This window comes from Malaclemys terrapin, chromosome 11, assembly GCF_027887155.1.
Source record: "Malaclemys terrapin pileata isolate rMalTer1 chromosome 11, rMalTer1.hap1, whole genome shotgun sequence".
NCBI classification, from domain to species: domain Eukaryota; kingdom Metazoa; phylum Chordata; order Testudines; family Emydidae; genus Malaclemys; species Malaclemys terrapin.
This window is the reverse complement of record NC_071515.1, coordinates 10,773,204-10,797,796: the sequence shown is the minus strand read 5'-3', so window position 1 is coordinate 10,797,796 and position 24,593 is coordinate 10,773,204. Positions and strand designations below refer to the sequence as shown.

General features: G+C 51.6%; 1 protein-coding gene across 1 annotated transcript in view; it reads left to right on the top strand.

Annotated features, from left to right (window-relative positions):
• Positions 1-2,159: 2,159 nt before the first annotated feature.
• LOC128845215 (uncharacterized) overlaps positions 2,160-24,593 on the top strand; it is a 35,016-nt gene continuing 12,582 nt past the window's right edge. The window contains exon 1 of the mRNA XM_054043606.1: positions 2,160-2,349. Within this exon, the coding sequence (XP_053899581.1) occupies positions 2,160-2,349 (190 nt within the window). The remainder of the gene's footprint in view (positions 2,350-24,593) is intronic.

Sequence of the window (24,593 nt, the reverse complement as noted above, 5' to 3'; positions counted from 1 at the left end):
TCGAGGTCCCTTCCAGTCCTAGAATCTATGAATCTATATCATACTTGGCAAATTATAACATTTCCGCAGATACCTCACACGGCATATCTGGTTAGACTCATTGCAGTTTTATAACATTGGTGTCAACATTATTATTAATGTTCTCCCCTATTCCATACAGCGTCACACTTTGTATGAAATATACCAAATGACAGGGTGGCTATGGGGGTTCCAGGGTGCTGCTTTGAGGCACAGAGTGCCACAGTTGCCAAGGGCTGCTTTGTGGCCAAGACGTCACTGCAGTCTGCCCTGGACATTACAGACACTTTGGCCAGGATGCTGGCCTCTGCGGTTACTATGATGCAGGCCTCCTGGGGGGTGGGGTAGCTCAGTGGTTTGAGCATTGGCCTACTAAACCCGGAGTTGTTAGTTCAATCCTTGAGGGGGCCATTTAAGGATCTGGGACAAAAGTCTGTCTGGGGATTGGCCCTGCTTTGAGCAGCGGGTTGGACTAGATGACCTCCTGAGGTCCCTTCTAACCCTGTGATATTCTATGAAAACTCAGGGATCACTTTGTATGTCCTTGCTAACTAGACCTTGTTTTCAGATAAGAGAGATGACACCCTGCATTCCTTTAAGGATTTCTGGATTATCTGAAGATCCTTCTGGGTGTACACGCTGCCCAGGCAGAGATTCCATTATGGGGCATGGCAACAACAACAGTATAGGCCACAGCATCCCTTCGTGCAGCCCTTTCGTCCGAAACAGCAAGACTATCCCAGGAAAAGGAAACACTCAAGTTTGGGGCTCGGCCGATCCCCTCGCCCTCTTCTGGTGCCTGCTAAGATCCCATTTTGACTCCTTGGTCCAGAGCACCATTCCAGTTGCTGTTCTTATGCCCTTGTTGTACTTCCATTCCTTTGGGGACAGGCAGGTTCATTTTTACAATGCCTGGGTCTCAATCATCTGCAACAGGTGGGTCCTAGACACTCTTAGATCAGGCTACTCCATCCAGTTTCTCTCCACGTCTCCTCCGCATCCAATCTCCCCATCCCTCTTCAGGGACCCTCTAATGAGACACTGCTCATTGAGCAGGTCAGCTCTCTCTTGACGTTGGCAGTGGTGGAGGAAGTCTTGCCAGAATACTGGGGTCACAGCTTTTACTCCCGGTAGTTCCTGATACCAAAATCCTAGGGCAGGATGAGACCCATCCTCAACCTTCACGGCCTCAACAAATTCATCAAGTACATGAGGTTCCATATGATCACTCTATCGGCTGTCCTCCCTGCACTGTCTCAGAACGACTGGTTTGCTGCTCTGGACCTTCAGGACGTTTATTTCCATGTGGCGATTCTACTGAGTCAAGGGAAGTTTCTTCGTTTCCTGGTAGGAGAATGCCATTTTCAATGCACAGTTCTCCCTTTTGACCTTACTTCTGTCCCCAGAGTTTTCACCAAATGCATGGCAGTGGTCATATCTCAGGAGGAAAGGAATCCACATCTTCCCGTACCTCAATATCTGGTTGCTGAAGGGTGGCTCCAGAGAGGAGGTTCTTGCACAAGTCAACACTATATTGCATTTGCTCAACCATCTTGGAATCATTTTAAACACCAAAAAGTCAACCTTGGTTCCCGCTCAAAAAATCGAGTTCATTGCAGCACTGTAAGATTCCATGAGGTTGAGAGCATCCCTACCGACTGACTGCTTCAAGGCAATTCGACAGCTTTTCCTCAGTCTGCAATTTCAGCCCTCCAAAACTGTCTGAGTGTGCCTGAGCCTGTCCGCTTGTACACGGGGGGTCCAGATCACCAGTCTGCACCTTTGCCCCCTTCACATGTAGCTTGGGATGGTTATGGCCCTGCCCTGTACTCCCTGGACAGATTGGTGCACCTCCCACCATTAGTCCTGGACTCCTGGTGCTGGTGGACATCTCTGCACAATGCGTGTCAAGGAGACTTGTTCATTCAGCTCTCTCCAACCAAGACAGTGTTCATCGACACCTGCCTTCTGGTTTGGGGGGCGCATCTGGACTCACTGAAGTGCAGGGCCTGTGGACAGAACAGGAAGCCTCACTCCATATCAGTGTGCTGGAACTCCGGGCCATGCACAATGGATGTCGTGCCTTCTGGGACTGTATCAGGCATTCAGCAGTTCACATACTCACCAACAATACCAGCGCAATGTACTATGTGAATAAACAAGGGGGAGGCCACTCCAGATTACTCTGCCTAGAGGTGATCCACCTGTGGCAGTTCTGTATTGAAGAGGACATCACCCTGGTAGCTGCCCACTTACCAGGCGTGCAGAATCATCTTGCCGACCATCTCAGCAGGACCGTCTCCCTGAGTCACGAGTTGTCACTGAAGGCAAGTGCCCTTTGGATCATCTTCGCAACGTTTGGCATCCCCACGATCGACCCATTTGCGATGAGGGAAAGCAGGAAGTATCGTCTATTCTGCTCTCGGGGGACTCAGCCCGAGCTCCCTCTCTGCTGTCTTCCTCTGCAGCTGGCATTCGACCCTGCTGTGTGCCTTTCCTCCTATCCCAATCATTCCTCAGGTCATCACCAAACACAAGGCGGATCGAGCCAGGCTCATCCTGATCACTCCTGTGTTGCCAAGACAGTGCTTGTTCTCGGAACTCCTTGCTCTGTCAGTTCAGCCTCCTGTACCACTTCCTCTCCATCCCAACCTCCTCGCACAGGACCATGGCCTCATGCTGCATCGGTCATCAGCTCCCTGCACCTTATGGCATGGCTGCTGCATGGCTGAATGAAGAAGAAGAGTGTTGCTTGGAGACTGTCCAACAGGTCCTACTTAACAATAGGAAGTTGTCCACTAGGACGACGAACTTAGCAAAGTGGAAGAAGTTTTTGGTGTGGTCCTTGGCCTGTGGGACCCATCCGGCGGAAGCTTCCATCCAGGACATCTTAGAGTACCTAATACACCTTCAGAAATTGATCTTGGCCCTCAGTTCTCCGAGAATGCACTTGGCAGCAATATCAGCATTGCATCCTCCTATCCAAAGGAAATCAGTTTTTTCCAACACCATGGTGACGAGATTTCTGAAAGGACTTCTCCACCTGCATCCTCTGGTCTGAGAGCCGGTCCCACTGTCTTAGTGCCTCTAATGAGGACTCCATTTGAGCCTCTTGCATCCTGTCCACTGCGCCTCCTGTCTCAGGAAACAGTGAGTGGATGCAAGGCGGGTGGGTGAGTTGCAGGCCCAGGTGGCTGGGCCTCATTACATGCAGTTCTCGAAGGACAAGATAATGCTTCGGCCAGACCCAAAGTTCTTATCCAAAGTGGTCTCTCAGTTTCATTTGAACCAGATGTTGTACTTGCCTGTGTTCTTCTTTAAGCCATATTCCCCCCTGGAGGAGCTTCATCTCCATATGTTAGACATTACATGGGGTCTAGCCTGTTACCTGAACGGGATGGAACCGTTCTGTGCTTCGCTTCACCTCTTTGTGTCATATGTGGACCGCATGAAGGGACAAGGGGTCTCTGCACAGGCCATCACTAGATGGAAAACATCTTGTATCAGGTCTGCATATGAGATAACTTTGGCTACACTTCCTCAGAAGCTATGGGTTCATTTGGTGAGAGCACAGGCAATGTTGGTAGCAGCCCTCAATGACATTTCTATATTAGACATTTGCAGGGCGGCCACTTGGTCATCCAGCCATACATTTGCAGACCATTATGTTATCACTGCATTTTCCAGAGCAGATATTAATCTCGGAAGAGCAGTCCTGCAGTGCCTACTCCGATAGACTCTGAGCCCCACCTCCTACAAGGGTTTCTGCTTGCGAGTCACCTACCTGGAACACGCGCCTGCATCCATGTGAAGAAGAAGAAATGGTGACTTACGGTATCGGTGGTTCTTTGAGATGTGAGGCAGACGTGTATTCCACGAAGCAGCCTCCATTCCTGCTGCATCTGAGTCTTTCCCTGGATGTTGAGTGCAAGGGAACTGAGTGGGGCTGGGGTGGTGCTCCCCATATAGCCACGGGAGGGGCTACGGACATGAGGTGTGAGTGCTGCCCCTCTATGGGTACTGTACTGCTAGGCAAAAGTCTCTGACTCTATTAATGACTGGTCTAGAGAAGTTAGCATGGAAGCTTCTGTTCTCTGTACCTCATAACACAAGAACAAGGGGATATTCAATGACAATGAAAGGCAGAAAATTCAAAAGTAATGAATAAAGCTAAGATTTTGTCCTGGATATTTTTAGTAAAAGTCACAGGACAGGTCACAGGCAAGAAAGAAAAATTCATGGAAGCCGGTGACCTGTCTCTGAGGTGGGGGCTCATAGCTCCAGGGCCCTCCTCCGCCTGCCGCTGGGAGCTGCGGGGTCCCCCCGGCCACCTATGGTGGCTCAGAGCTCAGGATACCCCACAGCTCCCGGCTGCCACAGGCAGCAGTGGGACCCTGCAGCTCCCAGCCTCGGCAGGCTGAAGTCACGGAGGTCTTTGGAAGTCACTGATTCTGTGATTTCCGCGATCTCCATGACAAAGTTGTAGCCTTAGTAATGAAAGGAAATACTTTTTCACACAACATGTAATTAGACTGTGGAACTTACTGCCACTGGATGCTGTTGTGGCCCAGAACATAACATGAATCAAAGACAGATTGGATTTTTGTATGGCGATCCCGAATATCCAGGATTATAACTGTTAATGAGTAAACCGTAAAAGAGTATTAAAAGGGAGATAAAACATCTGGCTCCAGGGCTTAATCTCTAGCTATCGGAGACCAGGATGAGACGTCTATAGGGGTAGGTTATCCCATATCTGCCTGTGCAGGGTCCTTTTGAAGGCCCTGGTGCTGGTCCCTGCTGGAGACAGGACACTGGGCTGGATGGACAGTGTGTCTGATCCGGTCTGGCTGTTCCTTGTTCCTCTCACTATTTTCCAGTTCGTTTTCTTTCTGACTACTTTTCTCCCTCGTGTCACTGTCCCCCTTTCCCTCTCTCTGCCAGCCCACTCCTCTGCTTCTTTCTGTTTTATTCTCCCCCAGGCGCCTTCATGAGAGGTCTCTCTCTTCCTCTTCCCCCAGGATCTCCTCCCCCACTTACGGTCACTACCCTGAGGTCTCTCTTCTCATATGCACTTAGCCGAGCCCCTCTCCTCTCCGCTCCTCCTTAGGTGTGTCTCCCCTTTTGATCGCTGCCACCTCTCTGGGGGGCTTCCCTTCCACCTGGATCACTAGCCTTGGGATAAATCTCCCCCATACCTCTCCCCCTCAGCAAGAGTCGCTCCCTGTCCCCTTTCCCTGCTTTAGGGGTCTCAGGTCCAGAAAAGACGGGAAAAGGAAAAATGATCAAAGAAAAACATTTTTAAGCAATTAAAAAAATCCACGCAATATTTTGAAAAATGTAAAGTGGGTCCATTTAACCAGATACCGTTCAACAGCCATCTGGGTTAGATCATATCTTGCCTCCACTGTTTCCTCATGCTAAGGCTGGCTACCCCTCTTGACTGGGCAGAATGGTGTCATTGTCTCTCCTCTTCATGTTTTGCAGCTGACATTATGGTAGACTACAGCTATGTGGAGCGCACTTCGTCAGTCATGCAGGCGCTGAAACACTTCCAGGAGAAATTCCGGAGCACGGGGCCTAGGAGATCAGTTACTGGGGAAGAGAAGAGAGAGGGAGGGGAAGTGTTAAACTGAGATGACTGAAACCTTCAATTCAGAGTTTATTGTCCCTGGGAGAGAATTTGCACCCTGTGAAGGCTGCTGATATTAATGCAAATAAGCTTGTGAAAATAATAGAGCTGGTTGAATTTATTGGGTGAAGAGTAAATTTGCAAACAAATGCATTTTGGGGGGCGTCAAAACTAGTCATGAATTTGGGGCAAAGTCAGCAAATAGTTTCACCAAAACAAAACAATGCCGCAAACAAAAAGTTAGGAAATATCAAAACTGTTTGTTTTGAAAAAAAAAATTGAAATATTTGGACTCATCATTTCATTTTCAAAAGGTCATTGTGATTTGACATTTCATTTAGGAAATGTTGGTTTCGGTTTGACATTCACAATGGTTCATTTTGAGCTGAATGAATTTTTTTAAAAATTTGTTTAGTCACCAAAAAAATTCAGTTTTGGTTCGAAATGAACCAATTTTTTTTTTATTTTTCCAGTTCAGCCTCGGAACCCAAAAATCCATTATTCCCTCAGCTCTAGAAGCACAGGTAGAGTTTGCTCTACCTGGTTGGACCAGTGAACCAGGTGGTCTGAGATCTTGCACCTGTGTCAGACCAGGAAGATGAAGCCTCCCCCAGTGCACCTGATCAGTTGTGTAGTGCGACACATAGAGGAAACTATTCTTCCTAAATCCCAGTAGAGCAAATGATAAACCAACTTGTATAAGAACTGGAGCTGGTAAACGAACACACTTCAGGTGCAAGCTAAACACAACAGCATGCATCTCCGAAACAGAGTCATTTAAAGAAATATACCAGATTAAAGTATAATCATGGACCCATGCAATATTATCTCTCTGATATACTTCTGCTGCAAGTCAGATGCGAATCTGCCCACAGAAATGCTGGGTCACTACTCTCAGTGTATTTACTTATAGATTCTAGGACTGGAAGGGACCTCGAGAGGTCATCGAGTCCAGTCTCCTGCTCTCATGGCAGGTCCAAATACTGTCACCATCCCTGATAGGCATTTATCTAATCTACTCTTAAATATCTCCAGAGATGGAGATTCCACAACCTCCCTAGGCAGTTTATTCCAGTGTTTAACCTGACAGTTAGGAACTTTTTCCTAATGTCCAACCTAAACCTCCCTTGCTGCAGTTTAAGCCCATTGCTTCTTGTTCTATCCTTAGAGGCTAAGGTGAACAAGTTTTCTCCCTCCTCCTTCTGACACCCTTTTAGATACCTGAAAACTGCTATCATGTCCCCTCTCAGTCTTCTCTTTTCCAAACTATACAAACCCAATTCTTTCAGCCTTCCTTCATAGGTCATGTTCTCAAGACCTTTAATCATTCTTGTTGCTCTTCTCTGGACCCTCTCCAATTTCTCCATATCTTTCTTGAAATGCGGTGCCCAGAACTGGACACAATACTCCAGTTGACGCCTAGCCAGCGCAGAGTATAGTGGAAGAATGACTTCTTGTGTCTTGCTTACAACACACCTGTTAATGCATCCCAGAATCATGTTTGTTTTTTCTGCAACAGCATCACACTGTTGACTCATATTTAGCTTGTGGTCCACTATAACCCCTAGATCCCTTTCTGCCGTACTCCTTCCTAGACAGTCTCTTCCCATTCTGTATGTGTGAAACTGATTGTTCCTTCCTAAGTGGAGCATTTTGCATTTGTCTTTATTAAACTTCATCCTGTTTACCTCAGACCATTTCTCCAATTTGTCCACATCATGTTGAATTATGACCCTATCCTCCAAAGCAGTTGCAATCCCTCCCAGTTTGGTATCGTCTGCAAACTTAATAAGCGTACTTTCTATGCCAATATCTAAGTTGTTGATGAAGATATTGAACAGAGCCGGTCTCAAAACAGACCCCTGCGGAACCCCACTTGTTATACCTTTCCAGCAGGATTGGGAACCATTAATAACTACTCTCTGAGTACGGTTATCCAGCCAGTTATGCACCCATCTTATAGTAGCCCCATCTAAGTTCTATTTGCCTAGTTTGTTGATAAGAATATCATGCGAGACCGTAACAAATGCCTTACTAAAGTCTAGGTATACCACATCCACCATTTCTCCCTTATCCACAAGACTCATTATCCTATCAAAGAAAGTTATCAGATTGGTTTGACATGATTTGTTCTTTACAAATCCATGCTTGCTGTTCCCTATCACCTTTCCACCTTCCAAGTGTTTGCAGATGATTTCCTTAACCACTTGCTCCATTATTTTCCCTGGCACAGAAGTTAAACTAACTGGTTTGTAGTTTCATGGGTTGTTTTTATTTCCCTTTTTATAGATGGGCACTATATTTGCCCTTTTCCAGTCTTCTGGAATCTCTCCTGTCTCCCATGATTTTCCAAAGATAATAGCTAGAGGCTCAGACACCTCCTCTATTAGCTCCTTGAGTATTCTAGGATGCATTTCATCAGGTCCTGGTGACTTGCAAGCATCTAACTTTTCTAAGTGATTTTTAACTTGTTCTTTTTTTATTTTCTCTTCTAATCCTACCCACTTCCCATTAGCATTCACTATGTTAAGCCTTCCTTCAGACTTATCTGTGAAGACCGAAACAAAGAAGTCATTAAGCATCTCTGCCATTTCCAAGTTTCCTGTTACTGTTTCTCCCCCCTCACTGAGCAGTGGGCCTATCCTGGCCTTGGTCTTCCTCTTGCTTCTAATGTATTGATAAAAAGTCTTCTTGTTTCCCTTTATTCCTGTAGCTAGTTTGAGCTCATTTTGTGCCTTTGCCTTTCTAATCTTGCCCCTGCATTCCTGTGTTGTTTGCCTATATTCATCCTTTGTAATTTGTCCTAGTTTCCATTTTTTATGACTCCTTTTTATTTTTTAGATCATGCAAGATCTCGTGGTTAAGCCAAGGTGGTCTTTTGTCACATTTTCTATCTTTCCTCCCCAGCGGAATAGCTTGCTTTTGGGCCCTTAATAGTGTCCCTTTGAAAAACTGCCAACTCTCCTCAGTTGTTTTTCCCCTCAGTCTTGATTCCCATGGGACCTTACCTATCAGCTCTCTGAGCTTACCAAAATCCGCCTTCCTGAAATCCATTGTCTCTATTTTGCTGTACTCCCTTCTACCCTTCCTTAGAATTGTGAACTCTATGATTTCATGATCACTTTCACCCAAGCTGCCTTCCACTTTCAAATTCTCAACAAGTTCCTCCCTATTTGTTAAAATCAAATCTAGAACAGCTTCCCCACAGTAGCTTTTTCAACCTTCTGAAATTAAAAGTTGTCTGCAATGCAGTCCAAGAACTTATTGGATAGTCTGTGCCCTGCTGTGTATTTAGTTGTCTAAAAAAAGCCTCATCCACCTCTTCCACCTGGTTAGGTGGCCTGTAGTAGACTCCTAGCATGACATCACCCTTGTTTTTTACCCCTTTTACCCTAAACCAGAGACTCTCAACACTTCCGTCTCCTATGTCCATCTCCACCTCAGTCCAAGTGTGTACATTTTTAATATATAAGGCAACACCTCCTCCCTTTTCCCCCTGTCTATCCTTCCTGAGCAAGCTGTACCCATCCACACTAACATTCCAATCATGTGTATTATCCCACCAAGTTTTGGTGATGCCAACAATGTCATAGTTGTATTTATTTATTAGCACTTCCAGTTCTTCCTGCTTATTACCCATACATCTCACATTTGTCTATAGGCATCTAAGATACTGGTTTGATCTTGCCTTCCAGTTTTGCCCTGACCCTCTTTTCTCTCTGCCATTATAGCTCACACTCCCTCCTATTTCCGACCCATCTCCCAGGTCTCCATGTTCTCCACTTACCTGTGGGCTTTGCTCACCTGTCCCCGTTGAACCTAGTTTAAAGCCCTCCTCACTAGGTTAGCCAGTCTGTGTCCAACTTCATATGTTGCCCTTGTTCTTGCACTTGACATCAGGTCCTGTGTCTTGCACTGGATGCCAGCTGATTTCCAAGTGAAATTCAAGGTGCTAGTTTTGCCCTAATAAGCCCGACCTGCTTTGGATTCTGTCTACCTGAGAGTCTGCCTCTCTCCCATGTGATTCTGCAGCAGATACAGTCTCCAAGAGTTTGGAGCTGGCAAATCCTCAGGCTAAAAATGGGAGAACACCCTAACATGGGCCCACCCCAATTTTATCTGGAGGATATGTCTGCTCAATACTCCCAAGGCCTGTACAGGTTGCAGCACCAGGTGGGAGAGAGGCGGCCTCTCAAGTGTCAAGTTTTGTGCTGAGAAGATGGGTGGAGTGTGGCATAAAGGACATTGGCCACAGGGCCTGGTGAGCCAAGGCAGGACCTGCTGATGTTCTTACACACACTCTGTCTACTTGTTCAGGCCAAAATATTCAAATCCAGTGCCTAAAGTCAAATACCCAGATCTGGATTTAGATACCAAAATAAACCTGGCCTGATTGGATATTTGCAACTGTAAAGAAAATACTTACATTCCTTTCTCTAGCGAGATGCTCCAGAAGGGCCTGGAATACTGTCGGAAGGTGCAAAGAGCCGATGGATCATGGGAAGGGTATGTAATGTTATGCAGTTATGGGGTATTGTAGTGAACTCCAAGTATAACGGGTGTTGGGGGCCATCAGACTGACTGTCAGGACCAAACAGATTTCCCAAGGAAGGACTGACACGCATACAGTCAGGAAAGTGTAAATCCGCACTGACAGCAGGCATCCAGATGTGCAGTTTATGGGAGCGCAGAGCAGAGCCCACAGGGGAGGGAGCTGGGATCCATCCTTTCCCTCCCAATGGAGGGGCTCCTTCCTAGTGGCTGCTCTAAGTGCCGCGCAGGGGGCAGAGAGGAAGCAGCAGGGGCTCTCAGAGCAACTGGCAAATTACAGGGAGGAGGAAGTGGGTTAGATCTTGGGGGAAGGTTAGCAACACGATTCTTTGGGACCACCCAAAATGGAGTGGACTTGTTTTATATAAAGGAAGCCTGGGATGCTCGGGGGAATCTTCGTGCCACGATGAGCCTCAGGCTGCAGGAGAGGAGTGTGGCAGGAGCCACACCTAGTCACCTATATTTAGAAAAGTTTTCCAAGGGACAGTTCTGTAAATTGTCCTGAGAGGAGGTGGCTGCTTTGTGTGCGTTGCGGTGAAGTGTAACATTTATACAGCAGCAGCTCATTCCATGGCACAGAGCCCCTGTGAGCGAAGCGCTGCTAGCTCCACGTGCCACTGTTAGAATCCAAGGTCAGGGCTGACCGGAGTCCCTTGCTGTCAGACCCTGTGTAGTGCACTAGAACAGACTTCGGATCTCCTCCATCCTGCAGGGCTCGCCAATCTGTCACTGACAGCCCTTCCGCCTGCCTGGCAGCTGGGAGGCAGAGCCAGCTCTGTCCATGGGGCCAGGATCCCACGTGTTACTGAGAGGTACAGTACGTCTGGAGAATGTAAAGTGACCACCTGGTGCAGGTGAGAACACACCTCACTCACACTCACAACTTAAATTATTCCTGTAAGCTTCGACGTAAGAGAAGGTCAAAGGAATTCTTCCCAAGTAAAATTAATGTGCTTGGGACTCACATGGGACGACCTGTAAAGATGCCCTGCCCTCTACGGACGATTTGCAATACAGCACTGCCATCTACGGGACACTCTGGGGAACAGGGGGTGGGGGCAGAGGGGGGGCACGTTCAGACTATTCCCTCTCTCATCTGGCAACCTGATCAGTGGAACCAACGTGGCTGGACGCCCCCACAACCTGCCTCAGGAAGGGTCCTGGAACAAGGCATTGAAGGCAAGCCGCAGAACCACTGCATTCCAAGGCACAAATAGCAGAGCCAAGCCATTGCTCTGAACTCGCCCCAGAACAGCTGGGAACACAAGGTCCTGGCACTATCTGAGCGCACAGCGTGAATTGGAAGCAACGGAAGAGGTCAGAGAGCAGTGGTGCCATGAGCACAGGAAGTTACCTTCTTGTACAGTTTTAACACACAGCACCATCCCGGATCAATGTTTAAATTGCTAAGGTCCACAAAGGTATTTAGGCACCTAACTCCCTTTGAAATCAGTGGGAGTTAGGCACTTAAATAGCTCTGAGGATCTGGGCCCAAGTGAATGAGTTTGGCGGGTCACTTAGAAGGCCTAGTCATAGAGGGACTTATCTGCTTTGTGTGAGTCTAGAGAAACAAGCTGTGGGGCTAGTCGACCTGTCAGAGAGCAGAAAAATGGAGCATTCCTCTTAAGCAATTCCCTGGGCTTGTGAATGTAAATGTAAACCCCAACGCCTCCTTTGTAATCAATAAATATGGTGTGGGTGTGGGATCTGGAACCTGAGCACACAGCAAACTGTGCCTGAGTTTGACTGGCCCCTTAGTCCTCATCATACTGCCTCATCAGATGAATTGTATTGCATGATCGCAGATTACGGGAGAAGTTTCCATGCGTGTTTTGGTGTGTGATCAAAGAACCCATATTTGTTGCCTTTCCTTTTTCTCCCATGCTGCATGTCCTGGTTCCTGTGCTCATGGGGCTATGAGCTATTCTTTTAACTATTATTGAGTTATTTAATTATGTGTAGCAAAGGACTAACTCTTAACTGGTTAAGAAAAGAATAACTGTCCAGACCTAAAGTTACTGACTGATTCCAGTGGCAGATCACAAGGTTTCAAGGGTCCTGGTCTGACCAGGTCTGTTCCAGGCCACAGGCTGTGGGGGACCCTGGTCTGACCTGGTCTGTCTGCTGCAGGTCACTGGGTGTGAGGGGCCCTCGGTCTGACCCGGTCTGTCTGTTCCAGGTTGCTGGGTGTGAGGGCCCTGGCTCTGACCCGGTCTGTCTATTCCAGGTTGCTGGGTATGAGGGGCCTGGGTCTGACCTGGTCTGTCTGTTCCAGGTTGCAGGGTGTGAGGGGCTCTGGGTCTGACCTGGTCTGTCTGTTCCAGGTTGCTGGTTATGAGGGGCTCTGGGTCTGACCTGGTCTGTCTGTTCCAGGTTGCTGGGTGTGAGGGCCCTGAGTCTGACCCCATCTGTCTATTCTAGCGCACAGGCCATGAAGGGCCTTTGGTCTGACCTGGTCTTTCTGTTCCAGGTTGCAGGGTATGAGGGGCTTTGGGTCTGACCTGGTCTGTCTGTTACAGGTTGCTGGGTGTGAGGGCCCTGGGTCTGACCCAGTCTGTCTGTTCCAGGTTGCTGGGTGTGAGGGGCTTTGGGTCTGACCCGGTCTGTCTGTTCCAGGTTGCAGGGTATGAGGGGCTTTGGGTCTGACCTGGTCTGTCTGTTACAGGTTGCTGGGTGTGAGGGCCCTGGGTCTGACCCAGTCTGTCTGTTCCAGGTTGCTGGGTGTGAGGGGCTTTGGGTCTGACCTGGTCTGTCTGTTCCAGGTTGCTAGGTATGAGGGCCCTGGGTCTGACCCAGTCTTTCTGTTCCAGGTTGCTGGGTGTGAGGGGCTTTGGGTCTGACCTGGTCTGTCTGTTCCAGGTTGCTGGGTGTGAGGGCCCTGGGTCTGACCTGGTCTTTCTGTTCCAGGTTGCAGGGTATGAGGGGCCCTGGGTCTGACCTGGTCGGTCTGTTCCAGGTTGCAGGGTATGAGGGGCCCTGGGTCTGACCTGGTCTGTCTGTTCCAGGTTGCTGGGTGTGAAGGGCTTTGGGTCTGACCTGGTCTGTCTGTTCCAGGTTGCTGGGTGTGAGGGCCCTGAGTCTGACCCCATCTGTCTATTCTAGCGCACAGGCCATGAAGGGCCTTTGGTCTGACCTGGTCTTTCTGTTCCAGGTTGCAGGGTATGAGGGGCTTTGGGTCTGACCTGGTCTGTCTGTTACAGGTTGCTGGGTGTGAGGGCCCTGGGTCTGACCCAGTCTGTCTGTTCCAGGTTGCTGGGTGTGAGGGGCTTTGGGTCTGACCCGGTCTGTCTGTTCCAGGTTGCAGGGTATGAGGGGCTTTGGGTCTGACCTGGTCTGTCTGTTACAGGTTGCTGGGTGTGAGGGCCCTGGGTCTGACCCAGTCTGTCTGTTCCAGGTTGCTGGGTGTGAGGGGCTTTGGGTCTGACCTGGTCTGTCTGTTCCAGGTTGCTAGGTATGAGGGCCCTGGGTCTGACCCAGTCTTTCTGTTCCAGGTTGCTGGGTGTGAGGGGCTTTGGGTCTGACCTGGTCTGTCTGTTCCAGGTTGCTGGGTGTGAGGGCCCTGGGTCTGACCTGGTCTTTCTGTTCCAGGTTGCAGGGTATGAGGGGCCCTGGGTCTGACCTGGTCGGTCTGTTCCAGGTTGCAGGGTATGAGGGGCCCTGGGTCTGACCTGGTCTGTCTGTTCCAGGTTGCTGGGTGTGAAGGGCTTTGGGTCTGACCTGGTCTGTCTGTTCCAGGTTGCTGGGTGTGAGGGCCCTGGGTCTGACCCGGTCTGTCTGTTCCAGGTTGCTGGGTGTGAGGGGCTTTGGGTCTGACCTGGTCTGTCTGTTCCAGGTTGCTGGGTGTGAGGGGCTTTGGGTCTGACCCGGTCTGTCTGTTCCAGGTTGCAGGGTATGAGGGGCCCTGGGTCTGACCTGGTCTGTCTGTTCCAGGTTGCTGGGTGTGAAGGGCTTTGGGTCTGACCTGGTCGGTCTGTTCCAGGTTGCTGGGTGTGAGGGGCTTTGGGTCTGACCCGGTCTGTCTGTTCCAGGTTGCTGGGTGTGAGGGGCTTTCGGTTTGACCTGGTCTGTCTGTTACAGGTTGCTGGGTGTGAGGGCCCTGGGTCTGACCCAGTCTGTCTGTTCCAGGTTGCTGGGTGTGAGGGGCTTTGGGTCTGACCCGGTCTGTCTGTTCCAGGTTGCAGGGTGTGAGGGGCTTTGGGTCTGACCTGGTCTGTCTGTTACAGGTTGCTGGGTGTGAGGGCCCTGGGTCTGACCCAGTCTGTCTGTTCCAGGTTGCTGGGTGTGAGGGGCTTTGGGTCCGACCTGGTCTGTCTGTTCCAGGTTGCTGGGTATGAGGGCCCTGGGTCTGACCCAGTCTTTCTGTTCCAGGTTGCTGGGTGTGAGGGGCTTTGGGTCTGACCTGGTCTGTCTGTTCCAGGTTGCTGGGTGTGAGGGCCCTGGGTCTGACCTGGTCTTTCTGTTCCAGGTTGCAGGGTATGAGGGGCCCTGGGTCTGACTTGGTCGGTCTGTTCCAGGTTGCAGGGTATGAGGGGCCCTGGGTCTGACCTGGTCTGTCTGTTCCAGGTTGCAGGGTATGGGGGCCCTGGGTCTGACCTGGTCTGTCTGTTCCAGGTTGCAGGGTGTGAGGGCCCTGGGTCTGACCTGGTCTGTCTGTTCCAGGTTGCAGGGTATGAGGGGCTTTGGGTCTGACCTGGTCTGTCTGTTACAGGTTGCTGGGTGTGAGGGCCCTGGGTCTGACCCCGTCTGTCTATTCTAGCGCACAGGGCATGAAGGGCCTTTGGTCTGACCTGGTCTGTCTGCTGCAGGTCACTGGCTGTGAAGGGCCCTCGGTCTGACCCGGTCTGTCTGTTCCAGGTTGCTGGGTGTGAGGGCCCTGGGTCTGACCCAGTCTGTCTGTTCCAGGTTGCTGGGTGTGAGGGGCTTTGGGTCTGACCTGGTCTGTCTGTTCCAGGTTGCTGGGTGTGAGGGGCTTTGGGTCTGACCTGGTCTGTCTGTTCCAGGTTGCTGGGTATGAGGGGTTTTGGGTCTGACCTGGTCTGTCTGTTCCAGGTTGCTGGGTGTGAGGTTCCTGGGTCTGACCCCGTCTGTCTGTTCCAGGTTGCTGGGTGTGAGGGGCTTTGGGTCTGACCTGGTCTGTCTGTTCCAGGTTGCTGGGTGTGAGGGGCTTTGGGTCTGACCTGGTCTGTCTGTTCCAGGTTGCAGGGTATGAGGGGCTTTGGGTCTGACCTGGTCTGTCTGTTACAGGTTGCTGGGTGTGAGGGCCCTGGGTCTGACCCAGTCTGTCTGTTCCAGGTTGCTGGGTGTGAGGGGCTTTGGGTCTGACCTGGTCTGTCTGTTCCAGGTTGCTGGGTATGAGGGCCCTGGGTCTGACCCAGTCTTTCTGTTCCAGGTTGCTGGGTGTGAGGGGCTTTGGGTCTGACCTGGTCTGTCTGTTCCAGGTTGCTGGGTGTGAGAGCCCTGGGTCTGACCTGGTCTTTCTGTTCCAGGTTGCAGGGTATGAGGGGCCCTGGGTCTGACCTGGTCGGTCTGTTCCAGGTTGCAGGGTATGAGGGGCCCTGGGTCTGACCTGGTCTGTCTGTTCCAGATTGCAGGGTATGAGGGGCCCTGGGTCTGACCTGGTCTGTCTGTTCCAGGTGGCAGGGTATGGGGGCCCTGGGTCTGACCTGGTCTGTCTGTTCCAGGTTGCAGGGTGTGAGGGCCCTGGGTCTGACCTGGTCTGTCTGTTCCAGGTTGCAGGGTATGAGGTGCTTTGGGTCTGACCTGGTCTGTCTGTTACAGGTTGCTGGGTGTGAGGGCCCTGGGTCTGACCTGGTCTGTCTGTTCCAGGTTGCTGGGTGTGAGGGGTTTTGGGTCTGACCCAGTCTGTCTGTTCCAGGTTGCTGGGTGTGAGGGCCCTGAGTCTGACCCCGTCTGTCTATTCTAGCGCACAGGCTATGCAGGGCCTTTGGTCTGACCTGGTCTGTCGGTTCCAGGTTGCAGGGTGTGAGGCGCTTTGGGTCTGACCTGGTCTGTCTGTTCCAGGTTGCTGGGTGTGAGGGCCCTGGGTCTGACCTGGTCTCTCTGTTCCAGGTTGCAGGGTGTGAGGGGTCTGGGTCTGACCCGGTCTGTCTGTTCCAGGTTGCAGGGTATGAGGGGCCCTGGGTCTGACCTGGTCTGTCTGTTACAGGTTGCTGGGTGTGAGGACCCAGTCTGTCTGTTCCAGGTTGCTGGGTGTGAGGGGCTTTGGGTCTGACCTGGTCTGTCTGTTCCAGGTTGCTGGGTATGAGGGCCCTGGGTCTGACCCAGTCTGTCTGTTCCAGGTTGCTGGGTGTGAGGGGCTTTGGGTCTGACCTGGTCTGTCTGTTCCAGGTTGCTGGGTGTGAGGGCCCTGGGTCTGACCCAGTCTGTCTGTTCCAGGTTGCTGGGTGTGAGGGGCTTTGGGTCTGACCCGGTCTGTCTGTTCCAGGTTGCAGGGTATGAGGGGCCCTGGGTCTGACCTGGTCTGTCTGTTCCAGGTTGCTGGGTGTGAAGGGCTTTGGGTCTGACCTGGTCTGTCTGTTCCAGGTTGCTGGGTGTGAGGGGCTTTGGGTCTGACCCGGTCTGTCTGTTCCAGGTTGCAGGGTATGAGGGGCTTTCGGTTTGACCTGGTCTGTCTGTTACAGGTTGCTGGGTGTGAGGGCCCTGGGTCTGACCCCGTCTGTCTATTCTAGCGCACAGGGCATGAAGGGCCTTTGGTCTGACCTGGTCTGTCTGCTGCAGGTCACTGGCTGTGAAGGGCCCTCGGTCTGACCCGGTCTGTCTGTTCCAGGTTGCTGGGTGTGAGGGCCCTGGGTCTGACCCAGTCTGTCTGTTCCAGGTTGCTGGGTGTGAGGGGCTTTGGGTCTGACCTGGTCTGTCTGTTCCAGGTTGCTGGGTGTGAGGGGCTTTGGGTCTGACCTGGTCTGTCTGTTCCAGGTTGCTGGGTATGAGGGGTTTTGGGTCTGACCTGGTCTGTCTGTTCCAGGTTGCTGGGTGTGAGGTTCCTGGGTCTGACCCCGTCTGTCTGTTCCAGGTTGCTGGGTGTGAGGGGCTTTGGGTCTGACCTGGTCTGTCTGTTCCAGGTTGCTGGGTGTGAGGGGCTTTGGGTCTGACCTGGTCTGTCTGTTCCAGGTTGCAGGGTATGAGGGGCTTTGGGTCTGACCTGGTCTGTCTGTTACAGGTTGCTGGGTGTGAGGGCCCTGGGTCTGACCCAGTCTGTCTGTTCCAGGTTGCTGGGTGTGAGGGGCTTTGGGTCTGACCTGGTCTGTCTGTTCCAGGTTGCTGGGTATGAGGGCCCTGGGTCTGACCCAGTCTTTCTGTTCCAGGTTGCTGGGTGTGAGGGGCTTTGGGTCTGACCTGGTCTGTCTGTTCCAGGTTGCTGGGTGTGAGGGCCCTGGGTCTGACCTGGTCTTTCTGTTCCAGGTTGCAGGGTATGAGGGGCCCTGGGTCTGACCTGGTCGGTCTGTTCCAGGTTGCAGGGTATGAGGGGCCCTGGGTCTGACCTGGTCTGTCTGTTCCAGATTGCAGGGTATGAGGGGCCCTGGGTCTGACCTGGTCTGTCTGTTCCAGGTGGCAGGGTATGGGGGCCCTGGGTCTGACCTGGTCTGTCTGTTCCAGGTTGCAGGGTGTGAGGGCCCTGGGTCTGACCTGGTCTGTCTGTTCCAGGTTGCAGGGTATGAGGTGCTTTGGGTCTGACCTGGTCTGTCTGTTACAGGTTGCTGGGTGTGAGGGCCCTGGGTCTGACCTGGTCTGTCTGTTCCAGGTTGCTGGGTGTGAGGGGTTTTGGGTCTGACCCAGTCTGTCTGTTCCAGGTTGCTGGGTGTGAGGGCCCTGAGTCTGACCCCGTCTGTCTATTCTAGCGCACAGGCTATGCAGGGCCTTTGGTCTGACCTGGTCTGTCGGTTCCAGGTTGCAGGGTGTGAGGCGCTTTGGGTCTGACCTGGTCTGTCTGTTCCAGGTTGCTGGGTGTGAGGGCCCTGGGTCTGACCTGGTCTCTCTGTTCCAGGTTGCAGGGTGTGAGGGGTCTGGGTCTGACCCGGTCTGTCTGTTCCAGGTTGCAGGGTATGAGGGGCCCTGGGTCTGACCTGGTCTGTCTGTTCCAGGTTGCTGGGTGTGAAGGGCTTTGGGTCTGACCTGGTCTGTCTGTTCCAGGTTGCAGGGTATGGGGGCCCTGGGTCTGACCTGGTCTGTCTGTTCCAGGTTGCAGGGTGTGAGGGCCCTGGGTCTGACCTGGTCTGTCTGTTCCAGGTTGCAGGGTATGAGGGGCTTTGGGTCTGACCTGGTCTGTCTGTTACAGGTTGCTGGGTGTGAGGGCCCTGGGTCTGACCCAGTCTGTCTGTTCCAGGTTGCTGGGTGTGAGAGGCCTGGATCTGACCCGGTCTGTCTGTTCCAGGTTGCAGGGTATGGGGGCCCTGGGTCTGACCTGGTCTGTCTGTTCCAGGTTGCAGGGTATGAGGGGCTTTGGGTCTGACCTGGTCTGTCTGTTACAGGTTGCTGGGTGTGAGGGCCCTGGGTCTGACCCCGTCTGTCTATTCTAGCGCACAGGGCATGAAGGGCCTTTGGTCTGACCTGGTCTGTCTGCTGCAGGTCACTGGCTGTGAAGGGCCCTCGGTCTGACCCGGTCTGTCTGTTCCAGGTTGCTGGGTGTGAGGGCCCTGGGTCTGACCCAGTCTGTCTGTTCCAGGTTGCTGGGTGTGAGGGGCTTTGGGTCTGACCTGGTCTGTCTGTTCCAGGTTGCTGGGTGTGAGGGGCTTTGGGTCTGACCTGGTCTGTCTGTTCCAGGTTGCTGGGTGTGAGGGGCTTTGGGTCTGACCTGGTCTGTCTGTTCCAGGTTGCTGGGTATGAGGGGTTTTTTTGGGTCTGACCTGGTCTGTCTGTTCCAGGTTGCTGGGTGTGAGGGCCCTGGGTCTGACCCCGTCTGTCTGTTCCAGGTTGCTGGGTGTGAGGGGCTTTGGGTCTGACCTGGTCTGTCTGTTCCAGGTTGCTGGGTGTGAGGGGCTTTGGGTCTGACCTGGTCTGTCTGTTCCAGGTTGCTGGGTGTGAGGGCCCTGGGTCTGACCCGGTCTGTCTGTTCCAGGTTGCTGGGTATGAGGGGTTTTGGGTCTGACCTGGTCTGTCTGTTCCAGGTTGCTGGGTGTGAGGGCCCTGGGTCTGACCCCGTCTGTCTGTTCCAGGTTGCTGGGTATGAGGGGTTTTGGGTCTGACCTGGTCTGTCTGTTCCAGGTTGCTGGGTGTGAGGGCCCTGGGTCTGACCCCGTCTGTCTATTCTAGCGCACAGGCCATGAAGGGCCTTTGGTCTGACCTGGTCTGTCTGTTCCAGGTTGCAGGGTGTGAGGCGCTTTGGGTCTGACCTGGTCTGTCTGTTCCAGGTTGCTGGGTGTGAGGGCCCTGGGTCTGAGCTGGTCTGTCTGTTCCAGGTTGCAGGTTATGAGGGGCCCTGGGTCTGACCTGGTCGGTCTGTTCCAGGTTGCAGGGTATGAGGGGTCCTGGGTCTGACCTGGTCTGTCTGTTCCAGGTTGCAGGGTATGAGGGGCCCTGGGTCTGACCTGGTCTGTCTGTTCCAGGTTGCAGGGTGTGAAGGGCTTTGGGTCTGACCTGGTCTGTCTGTTCCAAGTTGCAGGGTGTGAGGCGCTTTGGGTCTGACCTGGTCTGTCTGTTCCAGGTTGCTGGGTGTGAGGGCCCTGGGTCTGACCCGCTCTTACTACTCCAGGTTTCCTTCTTTAAATATTTTGCCAGTCATTTAAGAGTATTATTGATTCCTGTGTTTATTAACGAGGGAGCTGAACAAGCCCTCGCTGGCTCTGGTATGAAATGAATGCTGGCTAGGGCTGTACCTGTGGCTGGGAGAAGCCCTTTTCACACCTTCAAGGCGTTAAGGGGACACTGTCAGTTTACAATTCATGGTGAGGTATTTACAAAATGGCTGCTACAGTTCAGCTCCTCTGTCCATATTTAGGCTCTTTAATAAGTGGCCTGAGGCGGGGAGCTGCATTGCCACTGATTCCCGACTGAGGGGTTTGCCTCAGGGTCAGTGTGCCGAGGGAGCTCTGCCTGCCATGACAACCCCAAATCTACAGTGCGTTCCGCTTGTTAGCAACCCCTCGGCTGGCAGCAAGAAGTTGCTGTGATCCAACAGCTGCTAATAAGCAGAAGGCAGGTTTGTGAGGCAGCAGCCAGGGATGGTAGGTCTCAGCACGGCCTTTTGCTGGCTGCTGCCTCACAAACCTGCCTGCCGGTGGAGCCTTTCATCCAAACATGTAGCTACCAAGCAGCATGCCATTTATCAGCTAATGTGGCTAATAGGCAGCACTAGCCAACTGCCATGAACATTCAAGTCAATGGGACGGGATTGGTTCATGGCAAAATGTTGCTATTAACCGGAAGTTGTGACTATCCAGACGGCTATTAAATGGAATCAATCGTATTGGCAACTGGAGCCAGTCAGAGCAGACTGAAGGGCCTGGCCCAGGACCAGGCTCAAAGCCACCTTCGCTCACATACACCCCCCTGAGGGCACTGAGCATTCCTGGACCAAAGCCCAGGCTCCAACTCGGTGTTAAGGGTCTTGGGAGTTTGTGTTGCCCAGTGCTGCCTGATGCAGTCGAGGAATGGGATTCAGCACATCTTCAGAACACCCTTTAATGTATCCTCTACCAAAGCCATTGAGCCCAGGGGCGTTCCTGGCGTTCGGTACAGATTGACTGCAGTGGTCATGGCGATTAGAATTGCTGTTCAGTCAGGGCGGTAGGGAAGGAGGCTGAGTTTGAGACAATGGCAGAAAAGATTAGGGAGACTAACAAGCAGGTTCTTATAAAGAAGACGTGATCCTCTCTGTGCTGTATTGAGCAATGCTAGCAAGTTCTTTAGCAAGGATGTAGATGTTGGATTTCTCAAAGAGTAGGGTGTGATTCCAGGCTGTAAATCAAGAAATTCTTGTAGTAGGGCTGTTATATTGACGGAGGATTGTGCAATAATAGACCTGAGCTTTAAGAATTTCCCAGGAGCTGGTTAGCTTGTCCAAATGAGGGCACTTGTCTCGGAGCAAGGAGAATGCTTATAGGGTGCCTGTAACCTGTAGCTACCATGTCTTTCTTTTCCATGTGACATTTTGCTGTCATGGTGACTGGAGCTCATTGCAGAGACAATCGCAGAAAAGATTAGGGAGGCTAACAAGCGTGTTCTTATAAAGTAGTTATAAGAAAACACAGTCCGGGTATTATCTTCCTATGTAAGAAGGCAGTTCCAATAGGGTTTGTCATTCTTGGAATAGAATAGTTCCTGGATCTGACCCAGTCTGGCAGCTCCAGGAGTCTGCACCTGAGGGGCCCTACAGTGATAAGCTGCCAAAATCCGAACAATCGGTTCCCTCCTCACCCCACAAGGGGGTCGTGGCCCATCCCCGCTCCCCAGGACTCCTGCCCCATCCAACCCCCCGCGTTCCTTGACTCCCCCCCCCGGACCCCTGCCACATCCACCCCCTTCCCTGTCCCCTGACTGCCCCCGCCGCCCCATCCAACACCTCTTCTCATTCCTGATGGCCCCCCGGGACCCCTGTCCCATCCAACCACCACTTCTCCCTGTCCCCGACCGTCCCTGGAACCCCTGCCTCTGACTGCCTCCTGCTGCCCCATCCAACCCCCTCCTTCCTGACTGCTCCCCCGGGATCCCTTGCCCCCATTCAACCCCCCTGTTCCCCACCCTCTGACCGCCCCGACCCCTGCAAATGCCTTGAGTTGTGGCCACAGGTCTTCTGGCTAATGAGGACTAGATTAGGGTCCTTTCGGAACCTGTCAGCTCTTCTTCTTTCTCTTTGTTGGCTAATGCAAGGCACTGCCGAGGACAGGAGACCTTTCCTTCCACTTCTAGGCTGACAAACAGTTCTGCCTCCTCACTCCTGTCACCCCAGCTGAGTGGTGGAGTCAGCGGGACACCGGAGACCAAAGTGCAGGTAATGATCAAAGACTGAAAGAACCTGTGTTATTCATGTGTTTGATAGAGACACACGCTGGATGTGTGACAACTCACTGGCAAAAAAACTTTTGGCCTAAGATGCTCTGGCCATAGAATATCATCCAGTGTTTCCTGTATCAACCCCAGTAACCCGTGACTGAGCTAGAAAGAGACATCCAATCTTGTTTTAAAGACTCCATGTGATGTCAAATTTACTACATCCCTAGGTGAGCTGTTCCAGTGGTTAATTTCCTTCGCTAATACAAATTTATATCTTATCTCTAGTGTTAATTTAGCTGATTTCTACATTCATCCTTGGTAATCTGGGCGCAATCAAACACATGCATTTAACACAGCCAAATGCAAGGTCATACATCTAGGAACAAAGAAAGACTGTAGGATACAATTACAGGATGTGGCACTGTGTCCTGGACTTACAGAAGAGTAACTAGGGGTCATGGAGGAAACCAAGTGAATGAGCTACCAGTGCGATAATCCTGGGCCAAAAATGGTTAACACAGGCCTTGGAAATATAAATAGAAGTACGAACAGGAGTAGAGAGGTGCTATTACCTCTGCATAAGGCATCCCTGAGACCATTTAAGAGTCCACCCTTTAAAAGGGATGTTGAAAAATTGGAGAAGGTTCCAAGTTGAGCCACAAGACTGCTCTGAGGTCCGGAAAACATGTCTTGCAATGCGAGACTAAAGGAGCTCAGTCTAGAGGTGACTTGATCACATTCTACAAGTACAGATGCAGGGAGAAGATTTCTGATAGTGGAGAGCTCCTTGATGTAACATACAAGAGCAGAACAAGGGAGAGAGCCTGGCTGGGCTGAAGTTGGCTTCCCCCCAACCATCTCCAGACCCAGCAATCCAAACACCCCTTTGGGAAAACAGCCTTCTCCTGCTGCCAGCGTGTCCTGTAGCTTACATAGTAGCAGTGTGCTGCAGTGCTGAAGGTTCAAACCCCAATGATAATGCCCTGTGTGTGTTAACAATTGCATTTAATAGACTTTTAGTTTAGTTTTTACATTCTTAAAAAAACCACCTAGGAAATTACACTCAAACAGTGTAAACTGTTCAAAGAATGTTATTTAGGTTGCAAAGTCAAACACTCAGAAGTTGGGAAATGCCAGATCCGCAGTTTTCTATTCAATTTTAATTTGTCACCCCAGTGCATGCATTATGGTATGGTCTTTAATTACATGATCACATCTTATCTTACGCACAGGACCCCTGCCTCATTCGGTGCACAGACTGGATGTTACGTGGGCTAGTGTAAAGCTGGCTGTAAACACGTGTCCTGAGGGCAGCCCCACAAGTGGCCACCACCTCAGTTTCCATCTTAATTCCTCAGATAAACTGAGTTCAGCCTTCAGAGTATTTCAATAGCCCTTTTTGCGGGGTTTCCTTCTTACCAGAATCCCCCCAGTGCAGCCCAAACAGTACATTCGTCCCAACAGTCCAGCACCAAGCCCAGCTCCAGTATCTCTACCACGCCTCAGCGCCCAGGTGCAGTTCTGGCTGCTCTCCCCCATCCTAGCTTCCAGGTCTGGCTCCAGTGTCTCTCCCCACACCTCACCCCAGACCCTCTAGCTTGGGTGTTTCTCCACCCTGTTTCCTTGCCAGGCAAGACTCCATCTCTTGCCTGGAGACATCAGTGGACACACCCCTGCATCACTCCCCAGCCTTCAGCCTTCTGTGGCCCTCTGAGTTCAGGTCTCTGGTTCAGAGAGCCAGCAGGCACCTTCCTCTGCTGTTCTCAGCCTTCAGCCCTCTCTAAGCTCTCTGGCCTGTGGAAGTTTGTAGGTGACCCCCTGCCTGCCTGTCTGCAGCTTTCACCAGCCTGCTCTGGCTCTGCTGGGGAACTGACTGCTCCCCCTTCAGGGACAGCCCCCCTGAAAGCTCGGCGCCCAGCTCTGCTCTGCCTCTGAGCTCCCGTTACTCTTTGGGTTCTCTTCCTTTCTGCTCTGGGCCCTCAACTCTCCCTCTCAGGGCAGGTCTACACTACCACTTAAGTCAATATCACTTACATCACTTAGGGGCGTAAAATAGCCAGCCCCCGAGTGACGTAAGTTACAGCGACCTCAGCAGAGTGGGCTCTCTCGTCGGCATAGAGCATCTTCCCCAGACGCGCTGCAGTGGCATTGGAGCTAGTGTCGACTAGCTCTAAGTTCTCATTGGGGTTTGCTCCAGGGGCAGCCCCACCCTTCTCATTACACCAAAGTAGGGTGCACCTGGACTGGAACAGGAGAGCTGAACCCAATTGCTTTTAAGTGGGGGCCACATACTCAGATATGCATGTATATTGATCTTTTAACCATAGCAAATCTCTTCTTTCTTTTTTCTTTTTATTAATAAATCTAAGATTTAGTTAATAAGGATTGGCTGTAAACGATTTAGTTAATAAGGATTGGCTGTAAACATGTATTTGGATGAGATCTG